We start from the raw sequence: 19,850 nt of genomic DNA, 5'->3' as shown, positions 1-19,850 counted from the left end.
CAACTCGTCTCCCACTTCTCCAACAAATCACCTCCTCATGCTCTTCTTCCGATACATCAGATGGATACGTGTCTTCATTTCCTAGGCATTCTTGTGAATGATCCATCCAACTTCTCCTCGATCACCACATTGTTATTGGCATCAGCATTCACTATCTGACATCCAAGGGATAATGCATAACCTTTCGTAGCATTCTGTAACCTTTGATGACGTTTTTTACCAATAATTTTTCCTGATTATTTCCTCCTGAATGATTCTGGCACCATAATTGTTTACATTGTTTACTGACCCCCCTTCCTGCTCTTAAAACACAGAAGAGTTCCAAACAACTATAATTGAGAAAACCAAAACCAACCAAACTATTTTTTTACCATGGGAACTCTTCAGTGCTAAAGGTAGAAAAATTTGTTTATATCATCTGGCCTTAAAGGGAAAGGCAACCCTAACCACATTGTTGCTTTTATGAATAAAGTATTACTTACTGATATCGTAAATGACAGTCTTTAATAACAAAACTCCTTGTTTAACGATTAATCAATATTAATCTATCATATATTTTAAATTATCCGCCGCTAAGAGAGCTACCATTGCAGTTTAATTTATGACGTCACACCGTCGTTTTCGGTTTATTTCATCAGTAGCACTGTAAACAGGACAAGTCACGAACAGTTAAGTTTGGAGCCGTATAGATTTAAGCCCGTTCTTTCCCAAGAAGAAATTAAGAGAAGAAGACGTTCAATCGAGTAGCAGATCAGGCAGACGGTGCACGTTTCTTCATACAAATGTCTCGAACTTCAACTTGTCATTACGCAAATGATGGATCCACAGTTTACATAGTCTTTTCTTTTCAGATGACTTGGTTGGGTCAGGAATTTCGAGAAAAAAAACCTTTTTTCACATCTCCCTTTCGCATTTGTGCAATTAACAGCTTGACAGGGAGCCATCAACCTATTTATTCGTAAAATCCACCACATGCACATCTTTGATAATCTTAGAATCTCATCAAAACCGGAACAGACGGTGTGACGTCAGATTTATTTATTTTTGTGGTCTTTAATACGAAAGAATTCCACATTATCGCAGCCTCTAAAGATGGTGGGTATTTCAATTTTTAACGTTATCAAATTAGTATTGAAGCTTATCTAGGCCGTATATCAACAGAATGGTATGACAAATGTTTATCATATAATTAATCCTATCATTTATCGTGTATTTGGGGTGGGTGGGTGTTTGCCTTCCCCTTTATGAGTTTGTTTCATTGCAATGAATCCATTACAGAATAGGTCTGATAAAATATTTTCTCTTGGAGGACCAGATATTCGAAAGCTCCTAATTTGGAGGGCATTTATTTGGAAGACAATGAAGTTGGAAGACCACAGATTTGGAAAAGCAAAATTGGAGAATGAGTTTCCATTTCCCTCATACTCATTCGGTAGCTGACATTGTCTTTAAACGTATTGTGTGTAAGTATAATTCCCATAATGATGAGACTCTGATGAATTTTTGAAAACTAGACAAAAGATTTGATAATGGAAAGTAGGAGAACAATCTTATTATTGCAAACTTTGTGTTTCTTTAAAGACATTACCTTTGAAACCCAACCAGCTTCACTAGCTCTCCTCCCAGTAAAGGTCCTGTAAAGTGAACAAAGAACAATAATTCAAACTGCATATATTTGAAAAGAAATAAGAGTGAAATGTTTTTCTGGATTTTGTACAGAACACCTCGTAAAGCGTATAATTGAAAAATGTAGCAATAAAACATTTTCTTCTCGATTAAAAAATTGATCGACGAAGTTGAATTTGTACATAGTAATTAGATATTAACCTATTCCATACGCCAAACTGACAGATAACTGGGCAATAGTATAAATACTGCCGTATGAAGTCACGTGACGAGTATCCACCAACAAAGCTAGCAATGGCATCAAGGCTGCATCAACTATACCTGAAACATTGTCATGAAGAAAAAAAAATTATGTTGTTTTTCAATTCAAGTATATATTATATACATTGCTTATTATATATTTTCACATGTACATTTATATATTTGATGCAAATTTCATTACACAAGAAAATAGTTATTTAGGAAAGTTGTGACTTATTTTACTTCTATGTGAAGCAGTACTGTCCTGTACTGATTTTTAACTTTAGATTTAAAATTAGTAAAGGGCATTGTTCTTTTATTGTAATCACAGGATATGTTTCTTATAAGTTTAAATCTTGAACTGTTTACAGTATTATTTTATTATAAAGTACAACTTCTGAGAGCTTTTCGTCATTACCCAGTCCCAGTCCTATACCAAAATGAGGTAAAATCAGCTGAGGAACCGATGTTGAGAAAGGAATCTGTTAAAAGAAAAGTGAAAAGAAGCATACAAATACATTTTTGTGAGTTTTATCTACTTTGTAATAGAATTCGAACTGACGAAAGCAATTCAAGTTTACTCGATGGCAAGATAAAATTATTATACTCGTTACAAAATTATAATAAAAACTTACTTTTGTCTACTATGTAACATGTATTTTGAACATTAACTCGAAAGTACTTAAAGTGTGTAATTTGAACAAAATAGCAAAACATTTTAAGGAATTCCAAGCCTTAATTGATCTATTGTAAATAAACGTGAATTACATAGGTATCAAGCTTTTTATGATCAACCACGCACTTTGTGTAAAAAGGTAATCATATTTCTATCAGCATACTACTGTTCTAGCAAAAACACCCAGAGAATTGCTTGTCATGCTTTTTTCTGCCGATTGCTGATTAGGTAAAACATTGTTGATCAGGTTTGCTTAAATAAATAGATGCAAATACTTACACAAATTACACAAAATCCAATAAGAATCATGCAAGAGAGCGAACACAGCCATCTAAAAAGAGAGGAGATTTATCGTCATGGTCACACACTGAAATCATTGGGTTTGTTTTGTTTTGTTTAAAGGAACAAATAACAATGAAATGGTTGTGAATAGCTTCAGATGAAGCGCCACATATTTTGAATGATGCCAGGCGCTCTATAGCTAACAACAGTGAGGGGTTTTAGATCATATCAACCGTGACACAGGACCTCAGAGTCTCATCTGAAAGACCCACGAGTCTTTCTGCTGAAGGCGAGCAATAGGAGTCACTACCTCTTTTATCGTTTCAAGTCTGTCACAACTTTGGCCCAACCCTAGTCCTCTCACTTAAGTGACCTAGCAACAGAGCTTTCTGAATCTTTAAGAGATATCAAGTAATGAAATACATACCGTATAACGGGAATTACGTAGTTTTGCAGATAGGAAAAATCAGCAAAAATTAAAATTGCAGAATATACAGGTTTATCTAGGTATCATGCATCCGCAGAGATTGGAAACGCGGAATGAAAGCCCCTTTTAAGGATCAAATCACAAACATTTCCAACCGCAGAATATATCGGTTATACGGTATATATCTAATGATTATGAATATGCATGTTACCTTCCGATTTGCATTGCTATTACTCCTAAGAAATTTGTTCCAATCAGGTATCCGATGCTATCGGGCAGAAAAATCAGACCTGAAGATATAGTTAGATCTCTATTGTAACATGAATCTATCTAATTCATGAAAAATCCATAACCGTTTAGCAACTTCATATGTGATATTTAGCTAAATAAACCCACTTTGGTTGTTATATACATATGTCACATCGTATATCGATGAGAAATTGTTTTCTAATTATGTATCATATTCCTTTAACAAAATATCCACCATTACTGTAAGTAAAAGTTATCCGTTAATATACATTATAAGCGTCCATGTAAATCTTCTATGTTTTCACTCGGTTTCATCAATAACTGATTTTCATCTTATCTTTTAAATAAATGTTATACCTCATCGGTACTTGCAGTAGCATTTGGTGAATGACTACATACCTAACTGCCATTTTGGTGCTTTCATGGTATCGATTACCCATATAGGTACGATAGGTTCCAGAGTTGACATCGCCATAGTGGTGACCATGATTATTCCTGTGCAAATGATAACGATCCCAGAGCAACGTGATCGGATCAGAGAGTTCAACCAAATCATTGTTAAAAAGAGAAAAATTTTGAGGTAGAATGTAAAGTCCTCATGATTAGCTTTAAAGGTAATTACTCACCGGAAGTGATGAGTATTAGGGGGTCTTTCAAGAGTGCAATGAGTGAAGTAGACTTTTGTTTGGCAGAGACCTAAATAATGCAGAAATATATAAATTATGTTGATTGTAATTTATATCAAATCATGGATATTTTTCTCTTATAAATATGGATTTATGAACGACAAAAACTTACCGGCATCCAATTTGATTTGCAGATGATACAGACCTGAAAAACTGTGCAATATGAACAAGTATAAAATTTCAATATAAAGAACGGCCACTCTGTCTGAATTTGTATTTCATAATACTTTGACTCAGTACTATATTTACATAATTCATAATACAAGTACAATGCTTCAAATGAATTAAAGTATTAGAATACCTAAGTCGATGATAATGAAGATAGACACAATAAAAAATGGTGTTGATTGTCCACAGAAGGCATACAAAAAGCCCCCGAAAGGGTATCCCACTGTAAAAATAAAAATAATATTCTGTGATAAATGTTTATTCAAGCACATGTAGTTCGCACTTTTATATGGCTCGTTCTTTAGATTTGATATTTCAGTGCCAACTTCATCTGTTCAGTCTTTATCGGAACACTGCGTTTGTGATTTTCTATATTCACGTTAATTGTTGATTACATGCGGTAACGAATTCTTTATGGGAACACCGCGTTTGTGATATAATTTGTATTCACTTTAATGATTCATTACCTACAACTCCGAGAGCCACTCCTCCCATAGCAACACCCATGACCTTGCTTCTTTCAAGGTCACTCTGATAAAGTTCAGCCAGTATACTCATACCTTAAAGAGACACTGATATCATTATGTATAAAACACTATCTAAAGACTCCAATACTAAATCATTTAGACAAGGTTTGCTGTTCCTTATAGTGCAGTCATTTTACAAATGTTTGGGAACTAATTAATTACAACAGTTGGAATTTCAATGAAGACTTGTAGATTTATAGTAGATATCTAGAATTTATCAACGGGAAAGATGTTAAATTTGACGAAAAGAAACTGGAATTTGCTATGAATTTTGAAAGACGTGATTGTCGTCCGATCCGTACATTTTAATGAACCATCTGTTCCATACATGCTTTACAACTAACATTAAATGAGCTCAATGCATACTATATACTACTGGTAGCAAAACAGGTAGTTCCGATAGTATTATACACTAAAACGAGTGCATTACCGAGCTTTTCGTACATCAGACAAGTTCTTGTATACCAAACGTTCGCCCTCCTTATAAATCAATGTACATCTCCGACAAAGACTGGGTTCTTATCAAATTTGGATGCGGAAGTTGACATGGTGACTCAGTTTCACCATATATTTTCTCTTATGTGCTGATGTATCATCAATAAAGAATAAGACAGGGGAATTGAAATAGGAGATATTGAACTTCTCATCTCAGTGTACTGACGACACAGTGGTAATTCAAATATCTCAGTATGCTGACGACACAGTGATAATTTTAATATCTCAGTATGCTGACGACACAGTGATGATTTTAATATCTCAGTATGCTGACGACACAGTGATGATTTTAATATCTCAATATGCTGACGACACAGTGATAATTTTAATATCTCAATATGCTGACGACACAGTGATAATTCTAATATCTCAGTATGCTGACGACACTGATAATTTTAATATCTCAGTATGCTGACGACACAGTGATAATTTTAATATCTCAGTATGCTGACGACACAGTAATAATTCTAGATGGTTCAGAAAAATCACTTCCTGTCTTAATGTCTGAATCAATCTAAAACCTAAGTTGTATTGATAAGCAGAAGGATAGAATCTGTCCGGAAATGGAATTTATTTGGTTAACTAACTTTAACTTCTTGACATTTAATATGATGCGCAGATCTCTCAAAGATTATCAAAATGAGTCATGACCAAAACTTAAAGTTAAAATCAATTCGCGTCTAGAACAAAGGAAGAAACTTAACACCTATTTGAGAGATTTGTCTTAATAAAACTCGCTTCTCATATCGCAGTTTGACCATTTGTATACTTGTGTTTCAGATTTTTAAAGAACTTCGATAACTTAGTGAAGGCAAAAGTTGATAAAATTAAAAGAGAAAGTAGTTACTCGGAAACACATTTATGGTGAACTTAAAAAGATTGATACAGGACGTTACCTAAAAAGATTGATACAGGACGTTACCTAAAAAGGTTGATACACTGATTTGACTACGGATAACTCCGTTTACCTTATCAAGATATAGGGCTCACGGCGGTGATGCTTACTCCTCCTAGGCACCTGATCTCACCTCTGGTGTGTCCAGGGGTTCATGTTTGCCCAACTCTCTATTTTGTATTTCTTATAGGAGTTATGAGATTGATCACTGTTCGTTATCTTGGCCTTTCATAAAGGACGTTACATAAAACCTTGGCAAAAGTCAACGTCAAAATGGAAACAGCAGTAACTCTAAATGCAAATGTTACTTAAAACATAATTGACACTAATAGACTAATGAATACAGGACCAGCATGCTTAGCAATTTTAATGAATGCACACGAAATCAAGTTTGTAGAGATGCATGTACCATACTCGAACACTGTTATGTTCAACAAAACTCCCCGTATACTGCAGAACCTGGAGCTTCTAAAAGAAAAGGTAATAAAAACCAACAACTAAAGCAGTGTTGTTGTGTTAAAATTCCAGGTATTCAAGAAGATCCTATGGGCAAAACGGAAATTAAACGGATTATTCAGTACATTCCGGCGTCTTATGTCTCCATTTTGAATATTTATACGGAGGTAATTAAATTTTCGCAATTTATAACACAGTAAAATTTTTTTATACAATCGATTGTTTTCTAAAATATTACATAAACGGACGGGACAACACAGATCAATAATATTTGTATCCACAATTTTGTCCAAAGAATGTAAGAAAACAATTCTGGTAATTCGCAGCTTGTTTTGCTGTACTTTACAAATGAAAGGAAAAGAAAGATTACCATTGTGTGAATTTATCATTTATTAAATCTAACAAATGACTAGAAACTAAGATTGCATATTTACATAATCTTACATAACAATGGGATTAAATCAGAAAACTCACTAATAACTACAAATTGACTGGTTGGAGTTTAAAACAGAGTGGCTAGTCACATGATTCAAAGTAGCCCAGCCAATAAAACATGTACAAATGCTTAAAAACACTAAATATAGTAAAAAGGTAGCCAACGCAAATCAATATTTTCTTGATGTAAATTACTTAAGCTAGGACAATGCTAATGCAGTTGATATAAAAGGATATAAAATATAAACTTCCTATAATTTGGACAGGGGGGGGGGGGGTAACATTTTCGAGTTTGTAGTATTTACAGAATGATGTTCATCTATCGTTGTCGACGATGAGCATGACATCTGAGTAGTCGAGTGTGGTCGGTGTGTCCGAAGATGACTAGTCAGGCTGATTCTTGTATGGAAATATATGCTGCATGTAGGACACTTGAAGTCGGTTGTTGTGGAGGTGCTTGCTACCCTCATCTTCCCAAGAGCACGTTTCCTCTTACACTCCCCCAGACGTGTGTTTTCTGCAGTTTTTGACCCAGCAGAGATAGCTGTTCGCCAAGCGGTGCGGTCTTTTGCGAGGTGTTCCCAGGAATCAGTACGTTACAGATGCCAAGTGTCTTCAGGTTGGCTTTGAGGTAGTCCTTGAAACGTTTGTGTTACCCCCTAAAGACCTACTTCCGTAAGATAAATCTCCAAACAGAAGTTGTTTAGCTATTCCTGTATCAGGCATTCTGCAAACGTGATCAGTACAACGACCTTGGGAGCGTTGAAGAAGGACTTATATCGAGGGCAATTTTGCACGAGAAAGAACCTCTGTATCTGATATTTTGTTTTGCCATCGGATAGACTGTCCTTGTTTCACAAGCATACAGTAGGGTTGTGATTACAACTGCCCTGTAGACACATAGCTTCGTTTCCAGACTGATACCTCGACGACTCCAAAAATTGCTTTTTAGGTTTCCAAATACTGCACTCGTTTTCGCAATCCTGCAGTCCACTTCGTTATTGATGTGTACTGCGCGCGATAGTGTGCTTCCGAGATAAGTGAACTTGTTCACCGCCTCAAGATTCTCTGTGTTGAACTGGATGACAGGAGCCACATGTGGTTTTCCTGCTGCGGGTTGATGCAGGACTTCGGTCTTCTTGGTGCTTATTGTTAGCCCAAAGTTTTTACATGCCCTGGATAACTTATTGACATTTGTGTTGCATGTCTGCTTCAGTGGTAGCATTTAAGGCACAGTCGTTAGCAAACAGCAGGTCACGGATAACAGTTTCTTTGACCTTGGTTACAGCCTTGAGTCTTCGCAGATTAAAGAGCTTGTCATCGGTGCGTTATCTAGTACGTACACCCGGGTCTTCTGTAGTAAAGGCATCTGTCACCATTGGCGAGAACATCATGCTAAACAAGGTCGGAGCTAGAACACAGTCCTGGTTGACTCTGTTTCTTACAGGGAAGTCTTGGGATGCTTCTCCATCACTGAGGACTCTAGCCATCATACCGTCGTGGAACGGGCGAACCATCCTGATGAAGTGTTCTGGGCATCCAAACTTTGCCATTATTTTCCACAGACCTTCCCTACTCACAGTGTCAAAGGCCTTATTCAGGTCCACAAATGTTTATAAAGGTCTTGGTTCTGCTCTAAGCACCTTTCTTAATGCTGACGGGCTGCAAATACCATGTCTACAGTTCCTCTTCCAGCTCGGAAGCCACATTGACTCTCCGGTAGCAAACCATTCTCCAGGTGCAGTATCAGACGGTTCAGGTGAATTCTTGCAAGAATCTTGCCCGCTATACAAAGAAGAGATATGCTTCTCTGGTTGTCACAGACTTGTCTGTTATCCTTTTTCTTGTATAGATGCACAATGGAAGCATCTTTGTATTCCTGTGGTAGGGAACCCTCTTTCCAGAAGGACACAAACAAATCCAATAATTTCTGTGTCAGTAAATCTCCAAAGGATTTGTAAATTTCGGCTGGAATAGCATCTGAACCTGGTGATTTACCACAGGAAAGCTGCATGATGGCCTTTTGGATTTTTTGCAAGGAAGGTTCAGCATGCATCGTTTTGTTAGTGTGTACTTGTGTGTGGAAGAAGGTCTATAGCCTCGTCATTTATGGATGATTGTTGGTTAAGGATGAAGTTGAAATGTTCTGCCCACCTTTCAAGAATGTGTTCACGGTCTGTGATCAATGTCAAGCCATCTGAAATAAGGAGAAGTGATGTACCTGAAACTTGAGGACCATAGACTGCTTTCAGGGACCCGTAGAGACGTTTGGAGTCGTGCATATCTGCAAGCTGTTGTATTTTTGTTGCTGAACCATTTCCGCTGCATCTGGCATAACTTTGTTTGAACGGTGCATCTGATGTTTGAGAAGGCATCTTTCTTGGATGTTGACTGTGGGTCCTGGATGTAGTCTTGGTGTAGTGAGTTTTTCTTTTTTAGCATGGCAATGATTTCCTCATCATTTTTATCAAACCAGTCCTGATGTTTGCGTTCGGTTGGGCCAAAAACCTCAATTGATGTAGCATGGACAGTGTCTCTGAACTTTGCCCAGGTACCTTCAGCACCGTCTTTGTCAAATACGATATTGTTGAATTTGTTTTGGAGTTCAGAGGCAAGTTCATTGACTTTTTCTTTGTTCTTTGGCTTAGACACATCAATATGTCCTAGGGTTTTCTTCCATTGAGGTCTACGTTAGACAGCTACATGTAGGTCCAGTTTGAAGATGACAAATCTGTGATCCGTCCAGCACTCAGCACCACACATGACCTTAGTTACCTTGACATCATGTCTGTCCGCCTTTCTTGTTATTATGTAGTCAATGAAATGCCAATGTTTGGACCTAGGGTGTATCCATGTAGTTTTTGTTTTACGATTGGCTTGGCGAAACCAGTATTCCGGTAGTAATAAGTAAGTCATGGGGGATGCAAGTACTAAGCAGGAGAGTCATATTGCTGTTGCATTTTCTTACACCTTGATTGCCTATAGCGCCTTCTCAAATATGGCTGTCTGTACCAACACGAGCGTTGAAATCTCCAAGAACAGAGATTGTCGCATTTTGGGATGCTGGAGATGAGAGTATCTAACTCCTCATAAAACTTGTCTTTGACCTCTTCAGGGTTGGTCATTGCTGGAGCATAGCAACTGATTAGAGAGTTCTATGTGTGGTCTTTCCAACAGGTAAACGCTTAGTCATGAACCTGTCGTTTATGCCCCTTGGTAAGTTTGTGAGGTTATCAACAATCTTGGTTCTGACTGCAAATCCAACACCAGATTTACGGCGTTCGTCGGTTTTGCGGCCACTCCAGAAGAAGGTATAGCCAGCTTTTACTTCAGTTGGTTGGCCTTGTTCAGCTAGGCAAATCTCAGACAGTGCAGCAATATCCACATTGTATCTGCCCAACTCTTTAGCAACAACTGCTGTGCGTCTGGATGGTCTCTCTACGTTGGGGTTGTCCAAGAGGGTACGTGTATTACACGCTCCGGGGATAAGTGGAGTCACCGTTATCTTTCCTTTTGTTTTTCGACCGCTAGGTGGGACCCCTGCTAGATGTGATAATCTAGCCCGAATATTTGAAGCAGACAATTTTAGGTCACGTTTTCTAGACCCTTCATCATGCTGTGGAGGTGAGCAGTGCTGTCCTAAATATGGCTGCTCAGACACTTCCTCTGCTGCTTCGGTCAGAAGAGAAGCGACCAATATCCTGAGCCGCCTGTATGCAGGTTTGCGTCTGCAGCCGCCAGTGTCTCCACACCAGCTACGTGGACGAGCTCCCATCGCCACAGGGCTTGGAGTTGAACTTCAACTACTGTTTATATGTCGTAACTTGCGCGTGAGTTGGTTTGAATTGTGGATAATTTGCGCAGCATAGTCAACACTCTCTGGTCCAGGGTCACTTGCTTCCAGTGACAAGACATAGTCGAGACGACTGAAGGTGACACTAGGTGCAGGAATAGTCAGTTTTGTCAGAATATGACCAAGAAACCGCCTACGATCCACACTCCGAATTTATTGTAGGGTTGTCTCCCTTAGCCTTTGTTGCACCAACAACTATCCACAAGGCAGTGGTGCTATCATTTTTACATTTACAGAATATATTGTACGCGATAACATTGCATATATGTAGATACGAGATGAATGCTTGTACACATTGTACAGCATATTGCACTAGAAAATTACATAAAGGAGAGTGAAAAATATACATAAATACTAATAGGTTCTAATAGATGCAATAATTATATCTTGTATGTTACACACAGGGTAAATATTATAAAATATCAATAGACGTTTATGATTAACTAATTGTAAATGCTTTCCCAGTTCATAATTTTTTAAAACATGTTTGACTCTCAATAATTTGACAAGCTTGAAAACACTTGGTTTATCAAATTAACACATTTTGATGAATTTTTGTCTCAATTCTCTATGATTTCACACTGTTCAAAGAAGATTGTTTACGAAGGGAAAGCATTGGTGATATATTGCAGTGCAAGTAAAATTGTAACCATAATGAAATCATACCAAAGTACTCTAGCTAGGAATACGCCTTCCGTGAAATAGACATTAATAAATATCAGCAGTTACAATATATAATAAATGAATGAATAAAAGAATTCAATTGAGCATCTCCCAATTTCTTCTTAAACTCTTACCACAAATTACTTAAAATAAAAGAATTATGTAGCATATGATTATTACTTTTTGTAATTTATTCATTTGATTTCTTTAAAACTAATGAAAGGCGAAAATAACGAACAATGATCAATCTATAACTCCTATAAGCATTACAAAACAGAGAGTTGGGCAAACACGGACCCCTGGATATACCAGAGGTGGGATCAGGTGCCTAGGAGGAGTAAGCATCCCCTGTCGACCGGTCATACCTGCCATGAGCCCTATATCTTGATCAGGTAAACGGAGTTATCCGTAGTCAAGATCAGTGAGCCAAGAACGACCTAACAATCGGCATGAAACACGTCAGACAGCATTTGACTCAATGATAGGTTGTATTGGCAAACTAGATCGTTATGACGACCAAAGAATTTGCGAAATGCTGATTTTAAACGAGACTATTGGAACCCCTGCACCATCAACTTGTTTGTCAGTAGCCTGCATCGATTAAATTTTTTTTTAAAGTTTGCTTATTGATAGCATTTTAAATCTTATCATGGATGGTTCTAAATGTATACAAATCAAAATATTCAATTGATTGAAAAATCAGTAATATTTGTTTTTTCAGATTTCAATATATGAACTTTTAGCCTAAAAATAACACATTTCCTATGCAGAGATTTGTCTAACTATTAAAAAGTGTTAGAAAGCTGGTAAAAAAGGGAACTTACAATTACTTCCCTATTTCGAGATTTGATAAAATGACTGAACTACTAGGGAAGAGAGATAATATATTGTGCTGTATCAAATGATGAATCTCAAAGGCAGCTGAAAAAAATGAGTATGTTACGAAAGAAAAAAATGTAACAATATAATATGAAGGATGTTAAGAATGAATTAGATGTTTACCAGCAATGGAACAGAAGGCTGACGCAATACCCTGAACAAGTCTTCCAGCAAGGAAGGTGGCAAACGACCCTGCACACGTGTAAACTAATGAAAAGAATAAACAAAATGTTTATGAAACAATAATGACAGTGAAGGGTATTTCTTTGGACTGCTTCTAATGTCAGAGTCGAAAGGCACGTACCAAAAATATGTTAATGGTCAAACGACCCTCAGTGAAATCTAAGGTAAATAGTCCTTTTGTGACATTTTTATGTGGATTATTCTGCAATGACTCCCTATTTAAAGATCAACAAAAACCAGTACTTCCAAATTAAAGAAGCCTCCCACTAAAGTCCTTCCAATAGTGCTCGTGTAATGTTCGTTTGGACCAATTACTTTGGTAAGAATTTTACTGCCTCCCTAGTAACATGTCACGGTTACTCGAGGATCGATCTGTCGAGCGAATGCTTCGTGATCTTAAGGTCACAACTTTCAATTCTAACGTCGAGCTGCTTGGCAAAAGAACAGTAACTTTAAAACATTAGAATGTCGCACGAACCACAATAATTATTGATCAGTGTCAAATCTACATGTATGTCATATAGCAGGTACCACGGATAAGGTCCTAAAAGCTATAAAACAAAAGATCGCGCAGGAAATAAACCAAAAAAATCTATAACGATGTTGTATATAGCGTAGTGAAAATGATAATAGATAGTCATAATTATTGTACTTAGTATTCAAATAGCGACATAAATCAAAACAGTGATTACCGTTATACATGTACGAGGGTTGTTGAAAAACTTCGCGAAAAAGTCTTGTTGTGATCGCATTCTACTCTGAAACCAATATACTGCGGGTAAATTACAAATTGTGCATTATAAATTCTCGGATTTAACTGAGCAATAACAAAAGCATAAATATAAACACCATGTCATGTTATAAAGATATATTCTACAAGTGATGAAATGACATGAAAAGTGCGTGAAATTAAATGGTGTCTTTTCTTTAAAAAAAATTAAAATCTTTGAAAAGATGTTTGACGTCACGTAACGTCGGAAGAAACTGATATGTTGCTCTATAAACTCGCAACGTAACGTCAGAAGAAACTGATATGTTGCTCTATAAACTCGCAACCTGCCGTGTAAAAGTCGTCGTGTCTATTTTAGTTTGCAATAGATAAGCATTAATACTTATCATGAATTGAAATAAAATTAACAACCCTAAGCACGCAGTCATTTTCTCGTAATTACAGTGTTTGCGAACTTTTCGTACAGCCCTCGAACATGATTAAAACAGGACTAAGTGTGCCTTTCTGTCATTATTTGCCCACACTTCCATATTGGACTCTGGAAGAGGCACTAATGTATCATTCTGGTATCTTCCTAATAGTGATTGATTATTTTCTATATAAAACATTAACGTTCTTAGTGATGTAAAACTCCAAATTAAACAAAGACGGGTCTAATTCCAAAACACTACAAGAATACCGCACGCTAACCCACAACAGATTAAACTCACCCAGCGAGGTGATGATACATGTAAGTAAGGAAGTGCCCACAGCTAGGCTAACCAACAACAGATAAAACTCACCCAGCGAGGTGATGATAAGTAAGGAAGTGCCCACAACTAGGAGAAGATGATAACCACATCTGGTGGATAAAAAACAACGTACAGTGTATGTTTGAAATATACTTCTGTGTGCCTTTTATCAATGACCTTTTGAGATTTATATATGTGGTATGGAAAGTTTGATGAAACCCCCTATACACGTAAAGCTGATTTTGAATTATTACAGTTAAAGTTCCATATGAACGAACGTTTTTCTGCACAAACGAGCAGATCTCATATATTTTCTTAAGAATACCTTTCCGATAAAAATCCCACACAAGGATTTGCGATGATCTGAATTAGTGCTTTGGACGAGAGAAGAAACCCAACTTGGCTGTTTTCGTCTACTGCTTTGTAAGATTCTCGTAGCAATTGTTTCGTAAATGTGAGCGACACATTCCGATCACCAGAAGCGGTATCCAGACTAATGCTGTCATTTCCGCCTTTAACATATTCTTCGTTTTTATCAATCTCCATCATTACTTCTGGGATAATGGGTACTGGAAAACGGACATTTGTAATGTTACATATGACCAGCATGAAGAGGAATGATTCTAATAGAATATCTGGAAATGTGTCACACAATTGTTCTGATTGAAATTCTTTTATCAAGAAAAGCATGCATAGTATGGTATATGATATAAACTTTGATATTAACATTGAGAATTGTCTTAATAGATGATAAACATACTTTGTTTTTAAAAGTTAAACTTACTAACCTGATAAAGCTTATTCAGGTCATAAATCGTTTCCAATCTTCTAGAGCATTTATAAAACCAGGAGATCATAAAATAATTTTAAACTGTATGGAGAATTTCTAAGTTGAAATAAGTGTACTTACCAACTGATGTTAGTAGAATATTATCCAACGTGTTAGTGTAAACAATGAGGACGAGAATTGTAGTTCGACTAAAATTTAACGTTTCTACAAAGTGCCGAATTTGCTCCATGGTGTGTAAAGGGGACCTACAGAACAGAAAAACTGAACAAAGACAACGAGTAATAGAATCACGGGACTGAAAACAAAATTAAGCAGACTTTAATTATAAGATATTCAACCATGAGAGTTAATTATATATAATACACAGAACTTCTTATTTCACGCGCGTTGACCACAGCAACGAAGAAACAAATTGTTACAGAGGAATTATTTGCTTTGGGGCGAAACATTACATTTCTGTTCGATTATGATTGCTTTAATTCCGAAAGAGACTCTGCAATGGCTAGCATGTAGATTTCTACCGGAAATGGAATTAATCTTCAGCATTCAGCAGATTGTAGATTTACTGAATAAAATTATTATCATCTGACCTTGCTTACTTAAAGTTTTGAAAATTGTTCTTGTTGAAAAATTAAAAAGAACACACATGTCTGTATTTCCTTGGACAACATGTGTTTGTTTATTTCAGATAAAAATGAAAAATATTAATATAGATATGTGTGTTTTATCTTTCAGAAGCTCTAACAATGTTGGCTGTTTATGTTGAATTGATGTAAACGTGTTCATATCAGAAACAGTCGATGTCTATTACGATTTCGAAAGTCCTCCCTGAACAAAATCAAAATGATACTGCCCCTCGGTTAGAAATGACTTTTTCTGCTGGGTGAATAGTTTCAATGTTACCTTTAACCTAGGCACGTAGAATCAGGGGGTCTTAAACTTAAATTTACGTTATTCTTACATGAATTGAAGGAAAAGGTGTATTTTAATAAAAAAAAAAAAGGGGGGGGGATAAAGTAATAAAACACGATCGGGTGTCTGATATGCTTCCCCTAGGACATCGATTTCCGACTAACAGAAACATTGTTTTTAAATGCATTCGATGAAAAGAAAAACTATCTCAGACATATTTTTAAATTGATAATTGGGCTTAAAATCATTTTCAAAGCAAGATAGAAATTATTTTCCAAGAAATAAAGTGATTCGTCTCAGTACATGCAATATGAATTTCTGATTATACCCCGTATGTAGACCAGACGTGTGTTTCCAATAAGTGCGAATGAAATAACAAAACGAAATAATTATAAGTCAAACATGATTTTGAAATGGGTAATGATAACGAACAGGGATCAATCTCATAAATAACTAAACTAAGAGCAGGACAAACACGGACTCCTAGAAGTACCAGAAGTGGGATCATGTGCCTAAGAAAAGCAACCATCTCTTGTTGATTGGCCACACCTACCGTGAGCCCTCTATCTTGATCGGTTAAATAGAGTAATATGTGATCAAAATATGCAAAAAAAAAGGGCCTAGCAATCGGTATGAAACACGTCAGACAATATTCGACCTAATGACATGTATTTGTAAATAAAATCTTTATAACGACCATAGGATGTACGAAATGTTGACTTTAAACGAGAAAGTTTACACCCCTGTAACATCAAATTATTTGTCAGTAGCCTGTCTTGGTAAAAATTGATCATACGCAGAACACTCTTTCGTCAATAGATATGATTGATTCATTGTATATTGTTTAACGTCCTACTCGAGAATTTTTCACTCATATGGAGGCGTCACCATTTTCGGTAACGGCCTGCAAAATTTAGGTCTATACTCGGCGCTTACGGTCTTTGAGCAGGGAGGGATCTTTATCGTGCCACACCTACTGTGACACGGGACCTCGGTTTTTGCGGTCTCATCCGAAGGACCGCCCCATTTAGTCGCTTCGTACGGCAAACAATGGGTGATGAGGACCTATTCTAACCCGGATCCTCACAGGATTCAATAGATATGAAATGTTTACGTGTCTAACTGTAAGATATTTTCGTACAGTTACTATGTTTCCATGCATCAGCATACTGATACATGTATTACTGTGGAAAAGCATTTAATTGCAATATGAGATTGTTTGTAAAGTTTTGTATTGATTATAAAAATATATCTGTTAGATAGACCTCGCTCAGCTGAACAACTTCTAATCAATATGTAATATCATAAGTTTCTCGTGAAAAAAGTTATTGATTGCGTGTTTATCGCTCTATTTTTAAGAATTTAGGTGCTTTTTCCTTTCATGTATAGTCGTTCTTCATTAATTGAATTATCCCAGTGAAGATCTGATTTCATCAGAAATTGGACGGAAGACCTACTCGTTGCGCGCAACGAGATCCGTGTCTAGTTGAACTTTATTTTTGTCTGGGCTCCCTGCCCTTACCTAGATGATAATGCTGAACTCGCCGTTTATTGAAGAACCGTGGGTCGCCTTGGACTATTTATGTGGTCCTGGCTGGGTACACAGCAATTAGGCAACTTTTGAAGAACAAATATATTACTTTCTGACAATTTTGTTGACTTTGCTTTCCGGCTGAAATGTACCTCTTTTTAAGAGAGCTCAACAAATTAAAAATGAAACCCAAAGGATGCAATCTAGTACCGTTAATTTAATGTTGTGGTGAATGGAAATAGCATACCAAAGTGACCCTAACCAGAAAGTGCAGAGATAGGCATATACAACTTTTTGTTCTGGGCATATATGACTTAATTTCTTTGGGTGAAAATTATGTGTAGGCCCGGGCTTTTGTGCTCCCTGGTTTTACTACTGCATGACTGATGGTTACGTTGTCATCTTGTAAAATATTGTAACTATCTCCATAGAGCAAAATATGAGAGGAAGGTGGGACTGTCAACACCTTATGTCTTCCTTACCTTAAAATCGCCTTCCTCAGATCAGATGTTTGTCTCAATGTGACTATATTGGATGCCACATGTGGCCTCTGTCTCAGAGGATTAACTTCTTAAAACACCTTAAAAGACATTCAAATTACAACACCATATGTGACTTTGCTGTATTTCAGTTTGAATGGTTTTTTACGAGTATTACATACGACATCGTGCATGATAACGGAATGTATTTTTTTCAATTTAAAATACTGTACAATCTTATGGATATGAAGTTTTAGATATATGAATGTCTCTGTACCTCAACAGCTGGACACACAGTTTACTGTGAATGTATAAACCTCGCTAGAGAACAGTACGTATACGTGCGCCGTCCGATGGACTGTCCCTCCTGCTTAAATCAAATGTCTCGGGTTTATTACGCCTTGGTCTAGAGGTAGAGCGTTCGCCCAGCATGCGGAAGGCTGAGGTTCGAATCCCGGCTGCGACAGACCTTGGTCGTTAAAACAAGAAGTGACAGCGCCGAACATGGACCTAAATTTGAAGCCCTTCACCAGTATTGGGGACGTCTCCATTTGAGTGAAAAATTCTGGACGGGGACGTTAAACAAGATACAATCAATCAATCCTCAATGATTTCGCCTTTGAATTCCCCCAAAAATTCATGCACACAGACATGGTTCTAGACAAGAGGGCCTCTCTAGTTCACGTCACCAAGAAAAACAATTCAAAATTCACCTTTTCGTACATGTATGGAAGGAGCAGCAAAACAGTACAATCAGTACCTTATTGATGAGGACTATAAGATCAAATCACTACCTTATTGATGAAGACTATAAGATCAAATCAGTACCTTATTGATGAGGACTAAAAGATCAAATCAGTACCTTATTGATGAGCACTATAAGATCAAATCAGTACCTTATTGATGAAGACTATAAGATCAAATCACTACCTTATTGACGAGAACAATAAGATCAAATCAAATTGATGAGGACTTTAAAATCTGTGTTGATGGGTAATATGCCGTACCACAATCCCTAACTCAGTTTTACTTATACTACACCATGTGGATGTCATATCCATTTGCGATATAGGTGTGCACGTTAAATGATGCATACCTTCTCGGTAATTAATTGATACACGCATTTGCAAATAGAACACATACAACTGTACATATTTGGTGTTGGATAACGCTCTTTTGCATCATGTTTGATTCTTCTTTTATTAGGATAGATTAAAAATCGTTACATTATGCCTTACTTTTGTTGTCGCATTTTGGTCGGACCGTTTGGAGATTTCACCTGCCCGACTAGTAGTCTAGCAGATACTGGATTCTCGTACATCGTTCTCGTTATCAATCTCTCTCAACGGCAATAGTTTTAATGCTTTATTTAGTTCGTCTTTTGTATGTATGTCTAACAAATAGCTGAACAGAATTAAAATCTAGTTTACATTGGGACAGACAATGATTCTCTTTCAAACCTGGTGAGAACAGTGGAAAAGTGAGAAGCACTGCGTAGTCGTTCCAGTCGTGGGACTGGAATACTTCTGTTTACGAGAATTAAGTTTTGGCATCTGGCGGGTATTTCTAAGTACTATCATTTTCATTTTAGTGCAATGAATTGCGCTGTAGTCGTCTGCTGATGACGAAAAACTTATTACATTGTGTCGTAATTCAACTGTTGATTTGTTCTGCAGGAGACTGTCTCGGATTTTGCTAAAAAGGTTAAATACCTACATGTATATATTATTATTATTATGATAGCATTTATATAGCGCTAAATATACAGTAATTAAAATTACTCTAAAGCGCTTTAACAATAAAATAATTATAAAAATATACAACAATCAGACATAGGTATTTCAAAAATAATTTAAATAATTTATCCTAAAGTAGTAAACTGAACCATAAATATTATAGTTTTACAAATTAAAAGTCTATAGTATAGTCAAAGTAAT

At 36.6% G+C, this 19,850-nt stretch overlaps 1 protein-coding gene across 1 annotated transcript in view; it reads right to left on the bottom strand.

The window, feature by feature from the left end:
* LOC125660078 (synaptic vesicular amine transporter-like) overlaps positions 1-19,234 on the bottom strand; it is a 37,425-nt gene extending 18,191 nt beyond the window's left edge. The window contains exons 1-15 of the mRNA XM_048891922.2: positions 19,152-19,234; positions 15,112-15,236; positions 14,527-14,770; positions 14,253-14,311; positions 12,681-12,764; positions 4,822-4,914; positions 4,488-4,577; positions 4,299-4,339; positions 4,127-4,196; positions 3,900-3,995; positions 3,463-3,541; positions 2,822-2,873; positions 2,285-2,348; positions 1,828-1,947; positions 1,589-1,634 (exon numbers count right to left, since the gene is read on the bottom strand). Coding sequence (XP_048747879.2) covers positions 1,589-1,634; positions 1,828-1,947; positions 2,285-2,348; positions 2,822-2,873; positions 3,463-3,541; positions 3,900-3,995; positions 4,127-4,196; positions 4,299-4,339; positions 4,488-4,577; positions 4,822-4,914; positions 12,681-12,764; positions 14,253-14,311; positions 14,527-14,770; positions 15,112-15,236; positions 19,152-19,234 — 1,346 coding nt within the window. The remainder of the gene's footprint in view (positions 1-1,588; positions 1,635-1,827; positions 1,948-2,284; positions 2,349-2,821; positions 2,874-3,462; positions 3,542-3,899; positions 3,996-4,126; positions 4,197-4,298; positions 4,340-4,487; positions 4,578-4,821; positions 4,915-12,680; positions 12,765-14,252; positions 14,312-14,526; positions 14,771-15,111; positions 15,237-19,151) is intronic.
* Positions 19,235-19,850: the final 616 nt, after the last annotated feature.

The sequence above is a fragment of the Ostrea edulis genome, chromosome 9 (genome assembly GCF_947568905.1).
Source record: "Ostrea edulis chromosome 9, xbOstEdul1.1, whole genome shotgun sequence".
In the NCBI taxonomy this organism is placed as follows: Eukaryota; Metazoa; Mollusca; class Bivalvia; order Ostreida; family Ostreidae; genus Ostrea; species Ostrea edulis.
This window is presented reverse-complemented; position numbering and strand designations above follow the sequence as displayed.